General features: G+C 35.8%; 1 protein-coding gene, 1 non-coding gene and 1 pseudogene across 2 annotated transcripts; 1 reads left to right on the forward strand and 2 right to left on the reverse strand.

Moving 5' to 3' along the window:
- Positions 1-4,760: 4,760 nt before the first annotated feature.
- On the forward strand, positions 4,761-6,544 carry LOC114194962 (uncharacterized; annotated as a pseudogene).
- A 54-nt stretch (positions 6,545-6,598) lies between these two features.
- On the reverse strand, positions 6,599-6,904 carry LOC146884238 (signal recognition particle RNA). The gene has a single exon (XR_014984296.1).
- Positions 6,905-11,577: 4,673 nt separating this feature from the next.
- On the reverse strand, positions 11,578-12,406 carry LOC114194963 (uncharacterized). Its single transcript, XM_028085364.1, has 2 exons — positions 11,680-12,406; positions 11,578-11,585 (listed from the first exon to the last, which is right to left on the reverse strand). The coding sequence occupies exons 1-2, from the start codon at positions 12,404-12,406 to the stop codon at positions 11,578-11,580; spliced, it is 735 nt and encodes a 244-aa protein (XP_027941165.1).
- Between the last annotated feature and the right edge of the window lie 11,187 nt (positions 12,407-23,593).

Genomic DNA, 23,593 nt, shown 5'->3' on the forward strand with positions numbered 1-23,593 from the left:
AGGTTTAATATATCAATTAGAATCAATCTTATGTGATAATGCATGTTGTTTTTTGCAGAATTTCCCAGAATATCAATATGTGGATTTCATATTTCAATTTATTGAATCATATTGTATGAACAAATAAATCAATTGTTTTTGTTTTTCAATTGACTAAAATGTGTGGTCCTACAACAATAAAAATTTAATTTTATGGTCAATTGAATTCAAAAAGAAAGGTTTAACAAGTTTTAATGGAGCATATTTTTAGGTACTCATCCGATTCAACCACCCATTCTGATGAAGGATCGTCTCAAATTTGCTAGTCGAAATCGCGTCTTGGACAAAAAAGGGGATAAAAACCATAAAATGAAAATCAATGAAGGGGAAGATCGGTGATGTCGAATTGAAGGAGATACGGAATAGAAGGAAACCACGTCACTTGGAGGAGATTCCAAGATAAGTGGAGAAGATCTGCCACTTTGAATCGGAGATTCAAAGATAAGGATCGATGGTTCAAAGAAGAACCTCGAGACTTGAGAGAAAAAACTCAAATTTTCATATACTCAAATTTGACTACAAATGTGTCTCACAAAGGCTTATATATTATGAGCCTAAACACAAAAAGTCCAACATGACTAAAATCCCGTTAAAGCCCAAACACAAAATTACAAAATTACAAACTAAAAAGTTCTTATTCTATAAATCGAAGCTAATTTGAGATCCCTCTGAAGGTCCTGAGTATGCTTCCATCACTTGCTTTGAAATCCTTATACGGTCCTAGTCATGCCTTCATCACCTTCTTGGTTAAGAAAGTCATTTTAAACCTACATTTTCTTCTCTTAAAACAATGAAAAGAAAAATCTAAGATGTTTAAGGCACTTTCCTATCAAATTGGTAGTGATTCAAATGATGAGGCACCCAAAAGTTTAAACCATTTGGCCAAAGAACTAAAGTCACTAAAAATTTGGAAAAGGCAAGAAGCTCTTTTGAAGGAAAAAGATAGAATGGAAAATTATCAATACCTTCCCACTTTGGAAGAAGAGCTTAGGCATCTTAATAAAAAACAAGCCTAAAATCCAAGAATAATTGAGGAGTGGGAGTCATTCTAAAAAGAGCTCTAAGACTCCTATCTTTGTCACAAACATAGAAGAGAATAGTAGAACTTTAGGCAATTATTATCAATCTCCTCCTCTATAAAGAAAACCTAGGAGAGAACACCATAGGGAACCTCCTAGAGAAAACATAGTCGACCTCCCCCACTTCTATGGAAAAGATGATGTAGAAATATATCTTTATTGGAAGGTGAAGGTGGAGCAACTTTTTTGCTTGCCACCAAGTAAGTAAGGAGAGGAAAGTGCCCCTAACTACCATAATTTTTCAAGAAATTGCTATGTATTGGTGGACATTCCTAGAAAGGGAGAGGATAATCAACAATGCCCCTCAAGTACAACATTGGAATGACCTTAAGATTGTCACACATTCCCTCCTTGTACCATAGAGAGCTTATGGATAAGCTCTAAAGACTCTATCAAAACAACATGAGAGTTGAAGAGTATAGACAAAAGATGGAGTTATACATGATAAAAGTAAGACTTAGAAAGCATGAGGACACTACAATTTCTAGGCTTCTTAGTTGTTTGAGTCTTGGAATATGAGATAGAATGGAATTGTTGCCCTAACAAGATTTAAATGACTTGGTACAATGAGGAAAATTTTTAAAAACAGCCACTCTAGTTCTGATGAGAAGAAATATTATAAGAGGGAGGGGAAACAAATTAAAGAAGAACATGAAATCCCTAAGACCCTAAGCAAAGATAAAGCAAAACCAAGGGAACGGTCATCATTGTAACATCTTGGTCGGATATTATTTAATAAAAGAAAAATTATAATCGAAATAGAATTCCAACATCTAATTTTATTATTATTATTCCCAAAATACAGAAAAATTTAAAACTTTAATAGCGTAAAAAATAACATTACTTCCTAATTTATTTTTACAAATTCAAAATCCAAACCAGCTTAAAAGAAAATTACACAATTTTCCAAAACATAAACCTTAAAAAATCCCAAGCTATCTATACAACTCTGCATCTAAGCATCACCATCCACACTTGGAATCATATATGCTCCCGTGGGACAAGTCACACGATCATTACCAAACACAAACAAAAGGGGTGAGCTTAAAAAGGAATAAACTTGCATAAACCATAACAAAAACACCTTACCCCAATGAATTTAACATAACAAGGTTCCCATTCTTAAAGACCTTTACACCACACAGTACATATGCACAACTCTAGTCTCATAACCTATATGAGATTAGCCTATCCAATCATATCGTGCATATACTCAACCATGGCCTTAAGGGTATAATATGCTTCCATGAACCTGCCCACTCGTGGTCTAACTCTACGAACCTCCCTGTTCGTAATCCAACCTCTACGAACCCCCCTATTCGTATCCCAACTCTACGAACTTCCCTGCTTGTAGTCCAACTCTACGAACATCCTGTTATGAACCTCCCTACTCATAACATCCTCAAGTGTGAGCACAGAACATACTAACCTCCCCACTCGTATCCCCACACAAGATTACATCCAATATGAATCTCTTTATCCATATTAATCATGCGTTTCCAACTCCATTACGAACCTCCCCACTCGTAATCCATGCAAGCATATCCCAAACCAAAGGTCATCACCATAATGGACACAAAACACACCACAATGCACACTTACATTGCACTATTGCCTGGCGCAACCTAAGCGCTGCCAGGCGAAGTCATAGAAGATTGCCTGACGATCCCAACACGTCGTTAGGCGCCACGCACTCCAAGGACTTCTTTGGGTAACCTATCGCCTGGCAGTCCGTTCAGCACCGCCAGGCGCTACACCAACAGTGTGAAATCTTCTGGTTTAAGATTCCAAAACAGCGTCCAGACATCAATCAAACGATAGTTGATCCAATGGTGATTAATGCATCACATTGTTTATAAAAACTCTGACTATGACATGATCATACATTTTATAGAGATATGCAAAGCTTTGTTATGTCCTCTTCCATCGGCTGGCATTTCCTCATCTGTGAAGGTGAGATAAATATTAGCAGTGATATTACTAATAATACCCCTAAATTTGTCCAACATAATGTCATGTGACACATGTGCTTCATTTAAAATCTGCATCAACAACTTTTTATGGCTTTCCGAGTTTATCAATAGAGAAGGATGTGAAACCCTTGTTGGAGTATGATTCAACTGATCAATAAGCTTATACTCACTTTGCCGAATGAACTTGAGAAATTCTGAAGCTTCTTCATTCGACACTTCTTTTGCTCTAAAAGCATGTAGAAAAAATTCTCTAAAAGCATAAAATTAACACGGAGATTGGAAAAAAAGGTATAACAATCTTATTATCATCTTAAAAGAATGGAAAGTATGTCCTCATTAATCTAGACACGATTTATGAGATTGAAGAGAGAAATAGAACGTTAAGCAAAGGCGGTAAAAAAAACTCTATTTAGATCACTTTTAGATTGATTCTTAGTTAGTCAAACTTTAGTAGTCTAGTATAGGTGTTAATCTAGTTTACTTCGCTTTCATTTCAAATTTAGTTTGTATATCGACATCAGGACTAATAACTAGAGACACTTTTACGTTCTACATTTTCAAGTTTTCTCCATAGCTCTCATTGCTGCCATGACTATACAGTGAGCTTGGCATTGAGGAACTTCGGTGATTTGTACGTGTAATCTACATTTCTGCAATTTACTTTCGATTGTCTCTCTTCAATTCACATTCTGCTAATGCTTTATGCAAGTTTTCATCATTCATATGATTTCTTTCTTTCTTCTCACATAAGTCAAATTCAGAATATTAGGTTTTAAGTAATTGAATCTTGTTCCTGTAATTTTACAATAACTTTAGTATGGAATCATGCTAAAATTATGAGAATACATATTGATCACCTTATCCCAGTGAGTACATAGTGAACCCTAGATAAAAAGATCAAGAATCAAATACACCTAACTCAATTTCTGAGTTTTGACTTAGCTAGTTCGTTTTCAAATTTTGTTGGTATCATTTTAAAGCTTTGAATCCTTGTTTCATCCATTACTAATTCATGATATCTGATTTTCATGTTTCACTGTTGTGTTTTACGGTATACTATAGGATTTAGATTGTATTTCTAATTGAAAAACCTCACAACTGAACTTAGGTAGTTAAGGTAGGTAAATTTGGTAATTTTGTTAGTTTAGGTGAGTTGAATTTAGGATTTAATGTTTTACTAGTTCTTCTAGTGAATTCGGCGTTTTATACTTCAAGTAGTATTGTGATGAAGTAGATTGGCAGTTCAGGTTACATTCAAATTATTATGCATTTTCACAATTTTGCGGACACACATCACACACACTTGCTATTATATACGTTTTCTGCATTAGCTTTATAAGTTCTGGTTTTTACTTTTGAATTTGAGATTTGAAAGTTATAATTTAGTTATAAAGACATATTGTGTTTGGTTTCAACATTTGAATCATGTTCGTATAATGTGCATTGCATATTTTGCATTAGCAACTCAGACAAAATTCATCAAACAAATTGCATTTTAGCATATCTACATCATTTTAGCTAGTTTTAAAGTTTAGAATATGTTTCATATCATTTGTGAATACAATCCATGAAGTCATATCTAATTTTCATGCATTAGTAGATAAATCATAGCATTCACACTATTCCGGATCAACGTTGAGTGTAAACTTAGAACTAATTTCATTCATCATTTGCAACTCCTGCGGGAAAAGAAACTGATTCACAAGTTTTAATTGACTTCAAGAGTAGGATAGTAGAAGATCCATTCAACATTATGAGTTCTAGGAATGACTCCATCCATCACTGCAATAGGATAGGAATCACATGCAACATCTCCAATGGAAGGGTAATGGACCTTAGCCTTGAGCAACTGAGACTAGGAGGTACTCTTACACCATTCATACGAAACCTCACATTCCTCAACACACTCAACTTGCTAAACAATAGCTTCCATGGTGAATTTCCTCAAGAGGTTGGCCGTTTACTCTATCTGCAAAATCTAAACTTCAGCTATAATAACTTTGGTGGGAGTATTCCAAGTAACCTCAGTAGTCACTGCACAAAACTAGAAGTACTAACTGCAGGAGAGTAATCCCAACTTGGATTGGAAACCTTTCTTCTTTGTCTTGCATTAGCTTTGGATTAAACAACCTGATCGGAAGCATACCACAAGAGGTGGGCCTTTTATCAAGCCTGGCATATCTTGTGCTATATGGGAATTACTCGTTTGGCTCAGTTCCTTCTTCAATCTATAACAAATCTTCCTTATACTATTTCACTTTTACTCAAAACCATCTTCATGCTGATGTTGGATTTACTCTTCCTAACATTCAAGTATTTGCTGGTGCAGTCAACAATATCACAGGTTCTGTACCTGCATCGTTGCTGAATGCATCAAATATCACACATTCTTGACTTCTCCGTGAATGGTCTCATTGGAACACTGCCAAAGAACTAGAGGTCTTGAACAGGTTAACTAGACTTAGCTTTGAACACAACCCAACAGACTGGGAACTGGAAAAACAGATGATCTTAACTTTCTTGATTATTTGGTCAACTGCATAGATCTACAAGTTTTACATCTAGAAGTAAATAATTGTGGTGGAGTATTGCCTAAATCAATTACTAATTTCTCAAGCCAAATGCACACATTTGCCCTTAGTGCTAATGGAATACAATGAAATATAGCTGTTGGAATTGGCAATCTTGCTAACCTGGCTTATAAGTTTGGAATGAAACCATCTAACTGGTAGTCTTCCGGATGCATTGGGTAAGCTGAAAAATTTGAGAGAACTGTATCTGAATGTCAACAAATTTTGAGGTAGAAAATAAAACTCTTCCTGGAGGGAATCATCCTTTGCAGGGAACAACTAAATTTCCCTGATCATGTTTTCTTAAATTTCAGCTAACCAAAAGGGTTCTATTGGCTACATCCAGGTGTGTTATTCAAAATTCAAAGTGTTAAACTGTATATTATATTACCTTGATTAAAAATGAGCAACAAATAGTTGGCCTGCAGAGTATGGTATGGGTGGGAAGCCTTCTACACTCGGAGATATATACATCTATGGGATACTGTTAATGGAAATTTTCACTGGAAAAAGGCCGGCAGACGAAGCTTTTGAAGGTGACACGGGAATTCAGAAGTTTGTAGCAATTGCTCTACCTAACAATGTCATGGATATAGTTGATCCTTCATTAGTGTCTGAACAAGACTTTGATGGGGAAAGTGAAGAGTCTGAGTGTGAAGAGAAAGCTATACGGAGGAAGAATGAGATTGAAGGCACGACTAAAGGTTTGATTGAGGATTGCTTTGTGTCTCTGATGCAAATTGGAATTTCTTGCTCTGCAAATGCACCTAGTGAACGAATGTCAATCACTGTGGTCATCAACAAACTACATACTATGAATAACGTTTATACAGATAAAGTAGCATGGAAGCGAAGGAAAAAAAGATATGATAATGATATCTAAAATTGCAATACCATTTTTTCATTCCCGTAATTGATCACTTCACAGAAAAAAGTAAAAAGTGTTGGTCTAAGTAAGCTAGGCTCACTGGGATATAGTGGGCAGTGACTGCAGCAGCCTGTTAACCCTCCACCATTGGGAGAGGGAGGTTTTCGCTGCTCTGTGAAACCAGCCTCACGCATTGCCCTTCACTTTAGGACTCAAGAGATCTAGGCCTTCGCTCAAATCCCGTGAGTCAGCTCTCAACTTGGAGCGGGCAGGCCCAGCATTTTGCAATCAAAGCCCATCCTAGAGAAGCCACAGAATTATCCCACCACCATAATGCCCTCACTTGAGTCACAAGCTGGCGTTACCCAACTCGGCGAACTGACAGCCTTGTCAGAACATTTATAAAGACTTGGTTGATTTATGTTTTGGTCAATGTGGGACTAGTGAACATGATGACAGAACACCTTCCGAGGTTACATCATTTTATCTCGCAAAGATGTAATTGAAGTGATTAAAAGAACATGATATTAAGTAATCTGTATTTTGTGCTTACCTATAAAGTGCTTACTATGGCATAAGTATTACATTGAGAACCTTTTTTCTGAAATCTTGTTGGATCTTCACAATTGCTTGAACATGGTAAGCATAGAATTGCTCTGTGATTTGGCTTCTTTAACCTTTATCTCACCTCTTTCCAAAATCATCTTCAACTCTCATTTCCCCAACTTCTCGTCATCCCGTCACCCTTTTTGCTCACATATGTAAATAGGAGCTGCTCATGCCAATTTACTGTCACTTTTTCTAACATCTGTGAATGGGAGCTGCTCATGCATATTTTAGTAATTAAATCCTCATAAAAATATTTATTAAAAAAAATATTAAATTTTGAAAAATAACAATATTTTAACTGTTTTTTTTTTTAGGATTCTAAGATGATTTGTCAGAAAATCACTATACAAAATAGAGATTACAAATTATTTGTCTTCCACAATCGACTATCTCTTTTTTATAACTGATTATTATTTTAATTTAATCATATATTACTATTCATATTTACGTTTTATATTATACCAAAATAAATAATGAAAATAATAAATAAATTTAATTATATTAATGCTAAATAATTATTTTTTAATATGAAATTTAAATTTAATCGATGAAATTTTTATTTTATTATATATTTTTAAATTGAAATGTAAGATGTCATAATTAAATATTTATAAATTTATCTTATTATTATTATAATAAAATGAATTATTAAAATATAAATATTAATATAATAAATAAAATAAAATGTATTTGTTTGATTTTGATAATTTATTTTAATATATTTTTATCATTAAGTATAATTTTTTGTTTATTAAAACTTTATGATAATTGTGTATTTTATTTAATTTTAACTTTCATTTTTGTAAGACCCACTTTATTCTCTATATATCCTAATTTTTAAAGGTCTACCCTAATCAGTTGGGCTTAAAACTGACCCATAGGGTGTCCAAGAGCCTAAACTGCCATAACACCCTCATTTGCTGTCACTTTTCAGAAATCAGTTTTCCTCACTCTCTCTTAGAACTACAACGGTACTCTGCTAGGGTTTGGTCCCAATCTTGGTCAAGCTAGCTTAATCATTTGTCTGCTCCACGTAAGTTGTTATTCAACCCATGGTCTGTCTTTTCCAGTTTGAGTTTCGTGGTTCCAACTAGGGTAACCGTAGTAACATGTCCTTCCTCTGGTGTCCTTGTTTCCAACTCACTAATGTCCTAGGAGTTGTGGTGCTTCTCTGTTCATACTCAAAACCCTCACAATAGCTCTTACAGGTAAGGGAAGCTAGGGTTTCGTATTTTAAATTTATTTTGCCTATTTTTGGTTCTATTTTGCATTTCTGGTGTTTGTGTGGTGTTCACGATAGAATGAATATGCATTTTTTGTTGTTTTGGATGGATCTCTGGCTTTGCAGGCGTGGAACAGTGAGGGAGAACTGTTATTTTTGCCCAAGCGAGCCCGTCTCGCCTAGGCGAGAGTAGCAGAAGTTTGCCCAGGGTTTTTTGCTCGAGCACTCGCTCAATCGAAAAATTGAGTTTTGAGCGACGCATCATCTCGCTCAGGCGAGATGGCCTCGCCTAAGCGAGAGTTCGCGAACCTCCCAGAGCCTCTGTTCGTAGTATCGCCTAAGCGAGAGTCTGCAGCTTGAGCGAGAGCACTCCTCCCGCCTGAGCGAGGGCTCCTAGCTTGAGCGAGACCTGACGCAGACCGTGTTGTTTTCTCACAAAATTGTTGTTGGTTGTATGATTGGCTGGTTTGCTCTATTTAAAATAGGAATTATGTGAATATGCATGTAATATTGGATTGTATGAGCTGGAGTGGATGAGTTTGGTGTGACCCTTGCATGAAACATGAATGGGAGACATGGAATTGTATGCATGATAACTTTATACTTGGTTGGTGAGACATGATTTTGGTGTGGTTTAGGACGTAATTCCATGAATCTCTAGGTGAGATCTCATGGTGGTGCCTCATTGGTCAGGACGAAATTCCATGACCCCTGTTAGTGGAAGCTCATGGTGGTGCCTCATGATTATAACGTAATTCCATGAAGGTTCGTGGTGGTGCCTCATTATATAATTTAGTAAGGATTCAAGTAAGGATTACATCCTGACACTCTAAAGAGTTAGTTAGTCTCACGTAGAGCGTATTGACTCAAGTGGTGAGAGTAGCAAGAGACCCTAGTCTTTGGCAAGATAATGCCCTTTGATGTTCCTCATCTTGACCTCCCAAGCTTGTGGATATGTGGCTCTTGCAGTCTTCCACATAAGTCGTTGCAACTTTTTTTCCAAGGTATTTCTTACAAAAGTTGGAGTATAAGTGCCTCACACAGAATTATTAGTGTCACAACCAAAATCGTGACGAGATGACGAACCAAAAAAATAAAATTTGTAAAAAGAGGTTTTAGAGTCGCCACCATAGTTATTATAGGAAACTATGGAAAACCATAAAAAGAAGCAAGGTCTACGAAAACAGAGATTGGGCCCGACAAGGATTACTCCTTACTTCTACGTATCTCCATTCATAATGGAGAATCAGGATCACGTAGTTCTTTATGAAAAAAAATTTTGAAAAAAACAATTTGTTCAAATATGTTGATATCACCCTTTTTTTAATATTTGAAAATTTTGTATTTTTTTAGTAATCTTATAGAAGAGCGAAGGTATTAAGTATTAAGACGATGCGAGCGGTCACACGAGCACTTATACATTTTAAAAGTTAAAAGGGTATTTAAATTATTTATTTGATATTACTTCCTTTAAAAAAACTTCTGAAATAAGATATTGATACCCAACAAAATGTGGCTATTATATATCCACAATTTATGAAAATATTAGGAAAATAAATAAATAAAAGATTAGGAAATAACGTTTAGGATTAAACATATTATTTTAATATGAAAAAGTTTTACAATCCTTAACATGAAAAAAAAAATATGGCACAACATATTCATACAATGTCAAAACATGATATCTCTCACTTATTCATGCAACAACATTCAAAACCCAAAGCAATCAACAAACATTAATTATAAAACTAATGAACCCAAAAATCCATGACAGTAATGTTTTTTCCATATAAAAAAGAAATAGTGAAAATATCAAATTCAACCAAGATCAAAAACACATATCGAGAAATATTGCATAACACAATAAAAAATTAATTTTGCGAACTTGAACGGGAGATCGGATTTACAATAGTTGCGGTGGAACACCAAGAAGCACGTGGGGTGGGCAACCTATCTTTCTAATAATAAAGGGGGTGGCATCGACTGAGGTTTTACACCCAGTTGGTGTAAGGGATGAATCTCCCTTTGCAGTCGGATTGCCAGAAATGGTGCCGACTGTCAAAGGTGAGTGGATTTTTTATGTGCGAGGGTTAAAAGAGAATGTGTGCTTAGGGTGAGAGAGGTCTCCAGAAATTTTTTGAGAGAGAAAAAATCCCTTTCTTTTATTTTCTGATGGGTTTATATACACAACACTATAGATCTAATGTAATCTCGTAATAAAGGTCTGTCTTAATTACAACGAATTTTAAAAGGCAAGAGCTGGTCTTAATATTATCACGTGATGGGAATCAAATCATAGAAAAAAAAGAGCACAAAATCAAACGTGATCAGGAAAAAAAATAATTCTAATTACTAAAAAGATATTCTTGAGAAACATATTATTATTTTCCTCATCAGGAAAAGGATGTGTCATAAAAATCAGAGCACAAAATCGAAGTGATCATGATAGATTAATTATAATTTCAAAAAGATATTCTTGAGAAACTTATTACTATTTTCCTCATCTAGAAAAGGAGATGTCATAAAATCAGAGTACAAAATTAGAGTAAATAATTCTAAATATTAGAATATATTCTGTTTCTAATTATTAGACCAACTTCTTAATTTGGAGCAGAAACGACAAAGCATAAAGTGGGGGTGCAAATAAAATTTTGGGCTGCCATTAGTTGCAAGAAAAAACGGTGAGGGTGTAGAGAGTATTTTGGGCTAAAATAAAACAAAGTCTCAAAAGAAAAAACATAAAAGATTAAAACAATCCCATGCCAATCCTTATACGTGACCACCATCTTTTGTATAATCTTCTTTATATTTTTATTAGCAGCCTCAACTGCCCCATTCATCTTTGGATGGTAAGGAGAATAATTATGGTGTTGAATCTTAAATTATATACATAATTCCGCCATCATTTGATTATTTAGGTTGGTAGCATTATCAGTGATGATCTTGTTATGCAAACCACATCTGCAAATCAACTCTCCTTTTATGAAATTTGTCACAACTTTTCAGGTCACACTGGCACAAGAAGCTGCCTCTACCCATTTGGTGTAGTAATCAATTACAACTAAAATGAAGCAATGTCCATTTGATGCTTTTGGTTCTATGGCTCCAATAACATTTATTCCCCACATTGAAAAAGGCTATGGTGATGTCAAAACATTTAGGGTCGTGGGTGCCATGTTAATATTGTTAGCATATACTTGGCATTTCTCACACTTCCTCACATGCCTACAACAATCATTTTCCATGGTTAATAAAAAATAACTAGCCCTTAAAATCTTTCTGGCCATTGAATGTCCATTCATATGTGTGCCAAAAGTACCTTCATGAACATCTTTCAATATCACTTCGGCTTCTTTTGCGTCCACACATCTGAGGAGAACCATATCATGATTTCTTTTGTACAAGACATCCCCATTTAAAATGAAACTAGCAGCCAATCTTCTTAATGCTCTCTTATCATTCTCAGTTGCCCTTTCAGGATACTCTCGGGTTTCAAGATAATGCTTGATATCAAAATACCAAGGTTTACCATCTGACTCCTCCTCGATGAAATGATAATACACTGGATCCTCATAACTCTCCATTTTGATCATTGGTAGTTCTTTGTCTGGAACAATCTCAAACATTGATGATAGGGTAGCTAAAGCATCGGCTAATTGGTTATCTTCACGAGGAATGTGCTGGAATGTTATAAAATCAAAATACTCTATCAACCCCTTGATGTAAGCTTGATAAGGGATTAATTTCTGATCTCGAGTCTCCCATTCTCCTTTCAACTGATGGATAACCAAAGCTGAACTGCCATACACCTTCAAAAATTTTGCTTTTGATTCAATTGCTGCTCGAATGCCCATGGCACATGCCTCATATTCTACTATATTATTTGTGCAATTAAAACATAGTCTTGCTGTCATTGGTATGTATTGACCTTCTTGAGAAATAAGCACTACCCATATTCCATGCCCTAATGCATTAGATGCACCATCAAACAACAATATCCATGCCTTTTCATCCTGGCCTCCCTCATTCTCTTCAAACAAAGCCATGATATCTTCATCCGGAAAATTAGGCTACATTGGTCGATAATCATCAATGGGCTATTGAGCTAGATACTCAGCCAAAATGCTACCCTTGATGGATTTCTGAGTGACATATAGAATATCAAAAGCATCTGCCACCTTGCTATCCTCCCAAAGAGAGTAGGCTTTTCAAAAATGTATTTTATTGGGTCCATCTTGGATATCAACCATGTAGTATGACTCAACATGTATTGTCTCAAACGATGGGCTGCCCATGCTAGTGCGCAACAAGTTCGTTCTACCATAGAATATCTTTTCTCGCAATCTGTGAACTTCTTACTCAAATAGTATATTGCATGCTCAATCTTCATATTTTCCAGTTTGAGTTTCGTGGTTCCAACTAGGGTAACCGTAGTAACATGTCCTTCCTCTGGTGTCCCTGTTTCCAACTCACTAATGTCCTAGGAGTTGTGGTGCTTCTCTGCTCGTACTTAAAACCCTCACAGTAGCTCTTACAGCTAAGGGAAGCTAGGGTTTCGTATTTTAAATTTATTTTGCCTATTTTTGGTTCTATTTTGCATTTCTGGTGTTTGTGTGGTGTTCACGATAGAATGAATATGCATTTTTTTTGGATGGATCTCTGGCTTTGCAGGCGTGGAACAGTGAGGGAGAACTGTTATTTTTGCCCAAGCGAGCTCGTCTCGCCTAGGTGAGAGTAGCAGAAGTTTGCCTAGGGTTTTTTGCTTGAGCACTCGCTCAAGCGAAAAACTGAGTTTTGAGCGATGCACCATCTCGCTCAGGCGAGATGGCCTCGCCTCAGCGAGAGTTCGCGAACCTCCCAGGGCCTCTGTTCAAAGTCTCGCCTAAGCGAGAGTCTGCAGCTTGAGCGAGAGCACTCTGCCCGCCTGAGCGAGGGCTCCTAGCTTGAGCGAGACTTGACGCAGACCGTGTTGTTTTCTCACATAATTGTTGTTGGTTGTATGATTAGCTGGTTTGCTCTATTTAAAATATGAAGTATGTGAATATGCATGTAATATCTGATTGTATGGGCTGGAATGGATGAGTTTGGTATGACCCTTGCATGAAACATGAACGGGATGGTTGGTTGTAAATGTTGGCATGGAATTGTATGCATGATAACTTTATACTTGGTTGGTGAGACATGATTTTGGTGTGGTTTAGGAAGTAATTCCATGAATCTCTAGGTGAGATCTCATGGTGGTTGATCAGGACGTAATTCCATGATGGTTTCATGGTGATGCCTCATTGGTCAGGACGTAATTCCATGACCCCTGTTAGTGGGAGCTCATGGTGGTGCCTCATGATTAGGACGGAATTCCACAAAGGTTCGTGGTGGTGCCTCATTATATAATTTAGTAAGGATTCAAGTAAGGATTGCATCCTGACACTCTAAAGAGTCAGTTAGTCTCACGTAGAGTGTACGGTCTCAAGTGGTGAGAGTAGCAAAAGACCTTAGTCTTTGGCAGGATAATGGCCTTTGATGTTCCTCATCTCGACCTCCCAAGCTTGTGGATATGTGGCTCTTGCAGTCTTCCACATAAGTCATTGCAACTTTTTTTCCAGGGTATTTCTTTCAAAAGTTGGAGTATAAGTGCCTCACACAGAATTATTAGTAACACTCCAGGTAAAAGCTCTTGTAGTGTAGGCAAAAGACCTTTACATGTGCAGTGAAAGTAAGATGATGTCAAATTGAAATAAAAATGAGGTAAAGAGCATCAGAGTTACTAGTAAAATTCACCTTCTGTTGGTTTGAAATAAAGGTGCATGCTGCAACCACTATTTCCCACCTAGGTCTTCAATGAGTAGCTCTAAGAACCATGTCTAATAGCCCTTTTTCTCAACCTCTACAACAACATATGCTATAGGTAACATTTATTCATTCCCTTCTCTTTCCATTGTCATTAATAACCCACGTCCATATCTACCTTTAAGAAAGCACCCATCAAACCTAGTGATAGGCCTACAAGTTGTGAAAGTATCCTTGCATGCCTTAAAATATGCATAGAATCTCTTGAAATGTTGAACTGAAATGATTGTAAAATGATATTTGAGTAAACTATGAATTGTATTGATCATTTTGTATGTATTTGAAAATTGTATTTGTTAAATTGGTTTTGGGTAAAACCTCTCAAAGTGGTTTTGTTGTTAATGAAACAAAAATAAAAGGTTAAATTACCCTTTTGGTCCCTCTATTTGTCATGAAATTTCATTTTGGTCCTCACGTTTTTCGTTGTCTCAATTTGGTCCTCATTTTCTTAAAAATGACTCAATTTGGTCCTCACCGTTAACTTTGACCAGACGGTGTTAAAGTCAATGCCACGTGTCAATTCCTGGTTTTTTGAATTTTTTTAATATTCTTTGATTTTTTTTTGGAATTTTTTGAATTTTTTTTTATTTTTGACACGTGTCATTTCACTGTTGTGCCACGTGTCAAAGTGACTCAATTTTGTCCCTATATTTGTTTTTAGTTTCAATTTAGTCCCAATTTTTGTAAAAATGAAGCAATATTGTCCTTTCTTAGATTAAGACTCAATTTAATCTTTGTATACAACTTATGATGATATTCTTAATAAAATTCACATTTTTATTAAATATTTATAGAAATATTTTTAAATAATTTTTTTTAGTTTAATTATTAAACAAAGTTAAACCCCAAACTTAATTTCAAAAATTAATAATTTTGTCATCATATATAAAGGCATCAAGTGTATCATATTATACAAACTTGGTAAAGATTAAAAATCAAATAACTTGTCACACATAAATTGATGAAGGATTGACCCCAACCAAGGATGGAGGCACATGCTTAAGAAGACTAAGCATGTTTAGAAAGGAAGTTCACTAATCCTTCATCCCTTTCATTTGTGTTTGTTATTTTTGATTCCCTAAGTTGACTTAGTTGAATCAACTTTAGTTGACTTGTTGACCTTTGACTAGGTTTGACTTGTTCACTATAGTTGACTTGACTTAAGCCAACATGCTAATCTATGTTTATTTGCTTTGTAGGTTAATTAGGAGTAAGAAAGCAATGCTAGGTGGCGCATGGTGATTGGGGAGCATAAATGATGTGGATGAGAGAGTAAAGCAAAGGCATAAAGCATAAAGTAAAAGGCATAAAACAAGTGTACCTATGTACCTTTGGTCTCCTTTATTTTTAGCACACTTTGGCCACTTTTTGGAGACATATGAGACACATTCTTTGTCTCTTTTTGTGCTAGAACGAAATTAGCCTTGCACACACCATAGTTAGCTCTTTTGTCTCTCATTTTTGTAACCTTATTTGACCTAGTTTCTAGAAGCTAAGGTTAGGTTTTTGTAGAGACATCCTTAGGTATCTTATATTTGCTTAGAGGCCCCTAAACTCTTCTATATAAGGGGTGCTCCTAGACATGTAAAAGGGTTGAACATTTTGAAGTAAAAACACTCTTGTGTCTCAACCATTTGTGAGAGTCTCCTCCCTAGGGAGTGAATACTTTTAAGCCTTATCTTGCATAGCAAGTGGCGGCACACATCCACTCATCTTCAAGGTTGCCATGGCTTCTAGCCTAGCCTTGTAGTGGCGTGCTTCTCACATTTTTACCATTTCTTTCCTTTCCATTTTATGTTTTCTTCTTCCTTTAATTGTTCTTGGTTTTCTATGGTTTATGTGCTTTCCATTTCCTTTTTGTTTTGAATCAATCCATCATCTTCTTCTCTTGAGCTTTGTGAAAGGAACCTTCACATCTAGATAGCTTGCTATCTTAATGTCCAGTGGGGATTTCACTTAGCTTTCTTAATCAACTCACACCATATTCAATAATCTTAAAAAAGGAACAAGTTAATCCCTCATCATTTGGTATCTAGAGCTTTGGTTGTCCTTGAATATGGTGTTTTCATGTTCTAACCTTGTCTTGTGTAGCTATCTTTGAATGGTCCACATAAAAACAGTGCTGGCAGCAACGTGTGCGTTTTTGTAAAAAATACTGCAGCTAGCTCAGTGGTCCAAAAGTAACTTTCTTTATATCAAAAGAAAGCTCTTTGAGTCTAGTTTCCAAAAAAAAAAAGAAGTAACGCATTTGGAGTTCTGTGGAGAGAGTTATGATCAAATGAGTGAGCAAAGGTCAGAGCTGTCGAGAATACGAAAAACAACGTTTTCAGGTTATGTTGTGGCAATTTTGGCTTCGGTTTTGTGACTCTTTTGCTCCTAAATGTTGTTAGATAACATGTCTTTGTGTGCTTAATCATTGACCTTCATATCCATGAGTTTAAATGCATGATAGCTACATGTTTGTGTCTTTGTGTATGTCATGTTGAGTCTTTAAATGTGCCTAACTTTTGCTTGAGTCATATGCCATATGTTAACTTGAAGTTTTCTTATTCTTGTTTTTCCAAGTATTTGAATCTTGCTTTCACTTTATGTCTTGCTTGATGTATGCTCCATGAAATCGATTTTGGCCTAAAACTTGAGGAACTAAGTGTCCAAGCCACCTAAAACTCTTTCTCACCATTTTATGAAACTAGTTGTGAAAGAAGAAAATTTTGCACCAATTTTTGTCTAAAAACCGAGAGCAACCTTGCTCCTTGGTGAACTAAAAGTGTGTTTTCCACTAGGTGTTATGCTACTAGTTTTCATACTTGAGAATTGGGTGATATTGGCTAATTAGTTCCATGCTTTAACTTGGTTATGATCTTTCTTGGTGTATGCATGATTTAAGACTTGAAGATGCTTGTCAAGTGCTTTCCATAGAGTCTTTAAAATGTGCTTTTCTTGTTTTAGTCTTGTTAAAAGTTTTTTCTCAAACTTTTCTTCTTTAGAGTTTAGCTTTCCTTGTTTTTGTGCTTTTCTTGCTTGTCACTAGGTGTTCTTTGTTTTGTCTTAGTAGTTTTCTTTTCTTGAAATTCTTGGGATGTTGTGGCCGAATCACTTGTCTTGCATTTGAAAGGTTTTGAACAAGTTTTTAAAAGTGTTTGCTTCACTCCTTTGGTGGATTTTGAGTGCTAGCCTTGCCTTGTTACTTTGGAAGAGTGATCTAAACACTTGGGTTACATTTTGGGTTGGATTTGGTCTCGGTTTTCATGTTGTCTAACCTCTAATCCATTTATTTTGTCTCGGATTTGAGTGTTTTTGTTGTAGGAATCATGGCAAGTTCATCAAATGCACCTACACCAAACAAAAACAATACATTGATGAGATTGCTTCGGGATTTGGAGTTGTCTAGGAAGGAGGCCTTTGAACAATTAAGAAAAGACAAGGAGCAAAGTGACCTAAGAATCCAAGAGCACATTCAAAGGCTTGAAGCTAAAGAGCAAGAAAGAGAGGCTAGGAAAATAGGGCATTCTAGGCGCAACCCATCACAAGAGAAACAAACTCCAAAGATTCCTAAGTTCTATGGAGGAAGTGATCCCAAAGTCTTCCTTGATTGGGAAGCTAAAGTTGATCAAATTTTCAATGAAAATCATGTAAAGAATCAAACACAAGTTGATATAGTAGTTTTAGGATTTTTGGAGTATGCCAATACTTGGTGGCATAAAGTTTGTAAGAATTATGACCAAGGGCCACCCGCGGCTTCTTGGATGGACATTAAAACTCTTATGCGCGCTAGATTTGTTCCTCCCTCCTATAGGAAGGAACTTCTTTTGAAGCTCCAAAGGCTTCACCAAGGTTCTATGAGTGTGAGTGAGTACTTTAAAGAATTAGAGTCTCAAATGCGTAGGGTTGAAATAAAAGAGACTAACAAAGAGAAAATAAAAAGATTTGTGAGTGGTCTTAGGAGAGACATACAAGACCAAGTAGAGTTGTATGAGTACTCCACTCTTGAAAATTATTTCACACTTGCCATTGGGATTGAAATTCAATTGAAAAGAAAAAGAAGGGCAAGGAAGAGTTACTCACCCAACCACTACTTTAGTCATTCATGGAAGGGAAAGGATAAAAAGAAACATGATAAGTTCCCTTCTAACTCTCATCAAGAACCACCAAGTAAAAGTAAGTCACCAAGTGATCACATTCACCATTCCACTTCTCAAAGATCAAGTTCCATTAAATGTTTTAAATGTTTGGGTTATAATCACATTGCTTTAAATTGCCCAACCAAAAGGACCATGATCTTAAAGAAGAGTAATGATGTTGAAAGTGAACACTCATCTCCCCATTCTCTTTCAAAAGAATCTTCTTCCTCTAGTAAAACTAAAATTTTTTAGAAAGACCCTATGTTATTAAGGCGCATGATAGGTCAAGATCAAAGTGAGCTTGAGCCAACTCAAAGAGAAAACATTTTTCAATCTAGGTGCAAAATTAACAAATGGGTTTGCTCTCTAATTATTGATGGAGGAAGTAGTACCAATGTAGCTAGCACAAGGTTGGTGGAAAAGCTTAGCTTAGAGACCATTCCTCATGCTAAACCCTACAAGCTTGCTTGGATAAGTAAAGAGGGAGAAATAGATGTCAATAAACAAGTCCTAATTAACTTCTCTATAGGAAGCTACAAAGATGAGGTGCTATGTGATGTTGTTCCCATGGAAGTCACACATATCTTACTAGGTAGGCCATGGCAATTTGATAAACAAACTTTACATGATGGTTATACCAACCAATACATTTTCTTCAAAAATGGGAAAAAGACAACTTTACTACCTCTATCACCTCAAGAAGTTAATAAGGATAGAAATATAATAAGAAAAGATAAAGAAGAAAAAGAAAAGGGGCAAGCTTTCACCAAGGTTTTACTTGCCTACAAAAAAATTCTTCCAAAACAAGATGTGCATCACTCTTCCTTCTCTTCCCAAGCCAAAAAGGAAGGCCCAAAGCATAAGCAAGAAAGGAGGAGTAGTCTAGAAAATAAAGATGGCCTAACCAAAGCTAGGGGTAATACCCTTACAAAGGATGGAACAAAAGCTCATAAAAGGGAGGCGCAAATCCTCCCCCAAATCAAGTCAAGTTCCATCCACAAAGGCTTCAAGAATTTGTGGTCAAATTCTCTCCAAGAAGGGGAGGATGATGAAGGATTGACCCCAACCAAGGATGGAGGCACATGCTTAAGAAGACTAAGCATGTTTAGAAAGGAAGTTCACTAATCCTTCATCCCTTTCATTTGTGTTTGTTATTTTTGATTCCCTAAGTTGACTTAGTTGAATCAACTTTAGTTGACTTGTTGACCTTTGACTAGGTTTGACTTGTTCACTATAGTTGACTTGACTTAAGCCAACATGCTAATCTATGTTTATTTGCTTTGTAGGTTAATTAGGAGTAAGAAAGCAATGCTAGGTGGCGCATGGTGATTGGGGAGCATAAATGATGTGGATGAGAGAGTAAAGCAAAGGCATAAAGCATAAAGTAAAAGGCATAAAACAAGTGTACCTATGTACCTTTGGTCTCCTTTATTTTTAGCACACTTTGGCCACTTTTTGGAGACATATGAGACACATTCTTTTTCTCTTTTTGTGCTAGAACGAAATTAGCCTTGCACACACCATAGTTAGCTCTTTTGTCTCTCATTTTTGTAACCTTATTTGACCTAGTTTCTAGAAGCTAAGGTTAGGTTTTTGTAGAGACATCCTTAGGTATCTTATATTTGCTTAAAGGCCCCTAAACTCTTCTATATAAGGGGTGCTCCTAGACATGTAAAAGGGTTGAACATTTTGAAGTAAAAACACTCTTGTGTCTCAACCATTTGTGAGAGTCTCCTCCCTAGGGAGTGAATACTTTTAAGCCTTATCTTGCATAGCAAGTGGCGGCACACATCCACTCATCTTCAAGGTTGCCATGGCTTCTAGCCTAGCCTTGTAGTGGCGTGCTTCTCACATTTTTACCATTTCTTTCCTTTCCATTTTATGTTTTCTTCTTCCTTTAATTGTTCTTGGTTTTCTATGGTTTATGTGCTTTCCATTTCCTTTTTGTTTTGAATCAATCCATCATCTTCTTCTCTTGAGCTTTGTGAAAGGAACCTTCACATCTAGATAGCTTGCTATCTTAATGTCCAGTGGGGATTTCACTTAGCTTTCTTAATCAACTCACACCATATTCAATAATCTTAAAAAAGGAACAAGTTAATCCTTCATCATAAATTTAGGAACTAAATTTCAAGTTCAAAACAAAATCAAAGTCTAATGTTTTATGTAGAATTTAAAGTTAATTTAAAATATTTATAGAAATATTTAATAAAAACTTTAATTTTAGTAAGAATATCACCATAAAAGTAAATTTAGTGTAAATTTGAGGAAGGACAATATTGTTCCATTTTTACAAAAATTGGGACTAAATTGAAACTAAAAACAAATATAGGGACCAAATTGAGTCACTTTGACACGTGGCAAAAGTGTGAAGTGACACGTGTCAAAAAGAAAAAATTCAAAAAAATTCAAAAAATATTAAAAAAATTCAAAAAAAAAACAGAAATTGACACGTGGCGTTGACTTTAACACCGTCTGGTCAAAGTTAACGGTGAGGACCAAATTGAGTCATTTTTAAGAAAATGAGGACCAAATTGAGATAACGAAAAACGAGAGGACCAAAATGAAATTTCATGACAAATAGAGGGACCAAAAGGATAATTTAACCAAAATAAAAACAAAGATTCAAACCTTATTTTCATTGCTTTTGCTCAATCGAAAATGGGACTACTAGTCAACCTCTACATCTGTCAAATTTTCACTTAAATGAAAAAAATTTCACTTAAGTGAGACAATTATCACTCAATTTAAAGTAAACTATTGCTTTTGAGACAACAAACAATCTTTCTATCTTCTTATCTACGGTAGATTGTATTTGAATGATTATTATAAATATAAAATAAATGTTAGATTGCGTGTTTAATTTATTTGTACTTTTATTTAAGTGAATTATATTTTATGAAAATAATTATCGAGAATAATAAGACATATATGAATTTAAGTTTAATTATCTTAAATGATTTGTGTATTGAATATTCACACTTATCTTATTTCAAAATTAATAATTTTGTTAACATCATATTAAAATTTGAAGTGATTAATAATATTTTATTTTAATTAATAATTTATTAAGAATGAATTTGTTATGAAATTACGTGGACTTTTTTATTTTTAAATTTCTTATTTTAAAAGATATTTTATGACACTAATGTTGTATAGTACTTTAATATGGACAATTAGCATGCATCTGTAAATAAATTATACATTATACAATAAGTGGTTAATTTTATTTTAATTATAATATTGTATAAAATAAATAAATTAAATTCGAAGTTATACTATATTTATATTTTTAGTTTAATGTATTGTTTTGAATTTCCTATTTAGTTATTATTATAAATTAAATTATTTTAATTATTAAATAACCATTTTATATGATTAAAAATTATAACATTAAATTATTTAATATGTATATATGATGTAAATAGTGTTAATAAAATCAAAGGTTTGGTTCAATTTTTAGTTGGTTCAGCATAATCACCAAAAACCTTATAATGTTAAGCTTTAACAACTACTCCATCTATTATTTGGTATTTAGTGGTTCGATGTTTATGCTTTAACTAATAGAAAATCATTAGGGAAATTCACCATATAAACAGAGGATTTGGTCGCGGTTATTTTTACTATTCTGCCCCGATTTCAAAACCGAGACATATAAAGTCGAGGCCAAAAAAAGTCACTTTTTTACCTCGGTTGAAAATCGAGACATATTCAACAACTACTGCCTCGGTTCTATAAACAACCGAAGCCTAATGAGCATTAAAAAAAATCAGAACTGGACTTTCTGCTTCGGGTATAGTTGCAACCGAGGTAGAAAATTGATTAAAATTATAAAAAAATACGGGCTGAATACTTTCATCACTCTACATCCCAACAGATCCCACTTTTCCTTGTCCAACAGTTTCCAACACGTGTGCGCCGCTCACCAACGTCGTTCAAGCCACCGCACCAGAACCTCTTCCACCATGGAAGCCACCATCTTCCTTCTCGCCGGCGAAACGCAGCAGCCATGGAAGCTTCGCATCTGCAACCCACCACCATCTCCGTTCACAGTCGCAGCAGCCACAGCAGCGGAAGCGCAGCACCAGATCTGCACCGCCACCATCTTCTCACGGAACCACCGCACGCCATTGCAGCAGCATTCTCCGCGTCGCACATCACGCACCTGCAACAAGCAGCACCGGCACAACAACGCAACACCAGATCTGCACTGCCACCATCTTCTCACGGAACCACCGTGCGCCATTGCAGCAGCATTCTCCGCATCGCACATCACGCACCTGCAACAAGCAGCACCGACACAACAACGCAGCACCAGATCTACACCGCCACTATCTTCTCACGGAACCACCGCGCGCCATTGCAGCAGCATTCTCTGCGTCGCACATCACGCACCTGCAACAAGCAGCACCGGCACAACAATGAGGTGGACGCGCACAGCAGCGATACTGGCAGCTGCGGTGGATGCGCACAACAGCGGGGGCGGACGCGCACAACAGCGGTTGCGGTAGTTGCGGTGGACCGGCACAGCAGCGAGGATGAAACAGCAGCGCAGATAAAAGGAACCAGTGGCTCGCGAAGAGAAATGCGAAAAAGATGATATATTTGCCCAATTTTAAACCCTAGACAGAATCTTTCCCCTTCCGCTTTCTGCCTCGCATACCCTAAACAAAAGCTTTTTTAAAAATGTTGTCCCTTTTTGGCTTCGGGTCTTGTTGGACAGGCCTATGCACTCTTTGGCACTGGTTTTGCGTGAACCGAGGCATAAAACTTGGCTGAAATTGCAAAAATGCCACCGCACTATTATATGCTTCGGTTCCTAGTCAACCGAGGCATATAAGGCGAGGAAAAAGGAAATTTTGCACTAGTGATTATTTATTATTTATGATGTTATCAGCCATAGTCCACCACTTGCATTCTTAGTTTAGTCATGTAAATTGAAAAGTATTGTAATAAAACAATTGCACGACAATATAGGAAACCAATAAGGAAGTTTTTTATAACCAAACATAATGTGTTGGGTGGTACCTATGGCCAGAATGTGTGAGGAAAACAACCTAAATATGAAAGATTGTAAGGAATTAAAAAATTTGAAAGCTTTGTCCTCATGAACAAATTAAATGTTGGTTATCTTACTAGGACAATGTTTGAGACGAAAATAAATCTAAATTGGAAGACAAAGACAAAGGTTTAGACCATGAACTAAAACGCATATGATCTTACCAAACCAAAGTGTAAAAATAGCCAAAATCTAAGAAAGAAAAA

Source organism: Vigna unguiculata, chromosome 8 (assembly GCF_037176805.1).
Source record: "Vigna unguiculata cultivar grain cowpea cultivar isolate G323 ecotype 2 chromosome 8, ASM3717680v1, whole genome shotgun sequence".
In the NCBI taxonomy this organism is placed as follows: Eukaryota; Viridiplantae; Streptophyta; class Magnoliopsida; order Fabales; family Fabaceae; genus Vigna; species Vigna unguiculata.

Excerpts from the sequence above, each read along its gene's own strand:
- LOC114194963 (XM_028085364.1), bottom strand. The coding sequence starts at position 12,406 with ATGGCTTTGTTTGAAGAGAATGAGGGAGGCCAGGATGAAAAGGCATGG.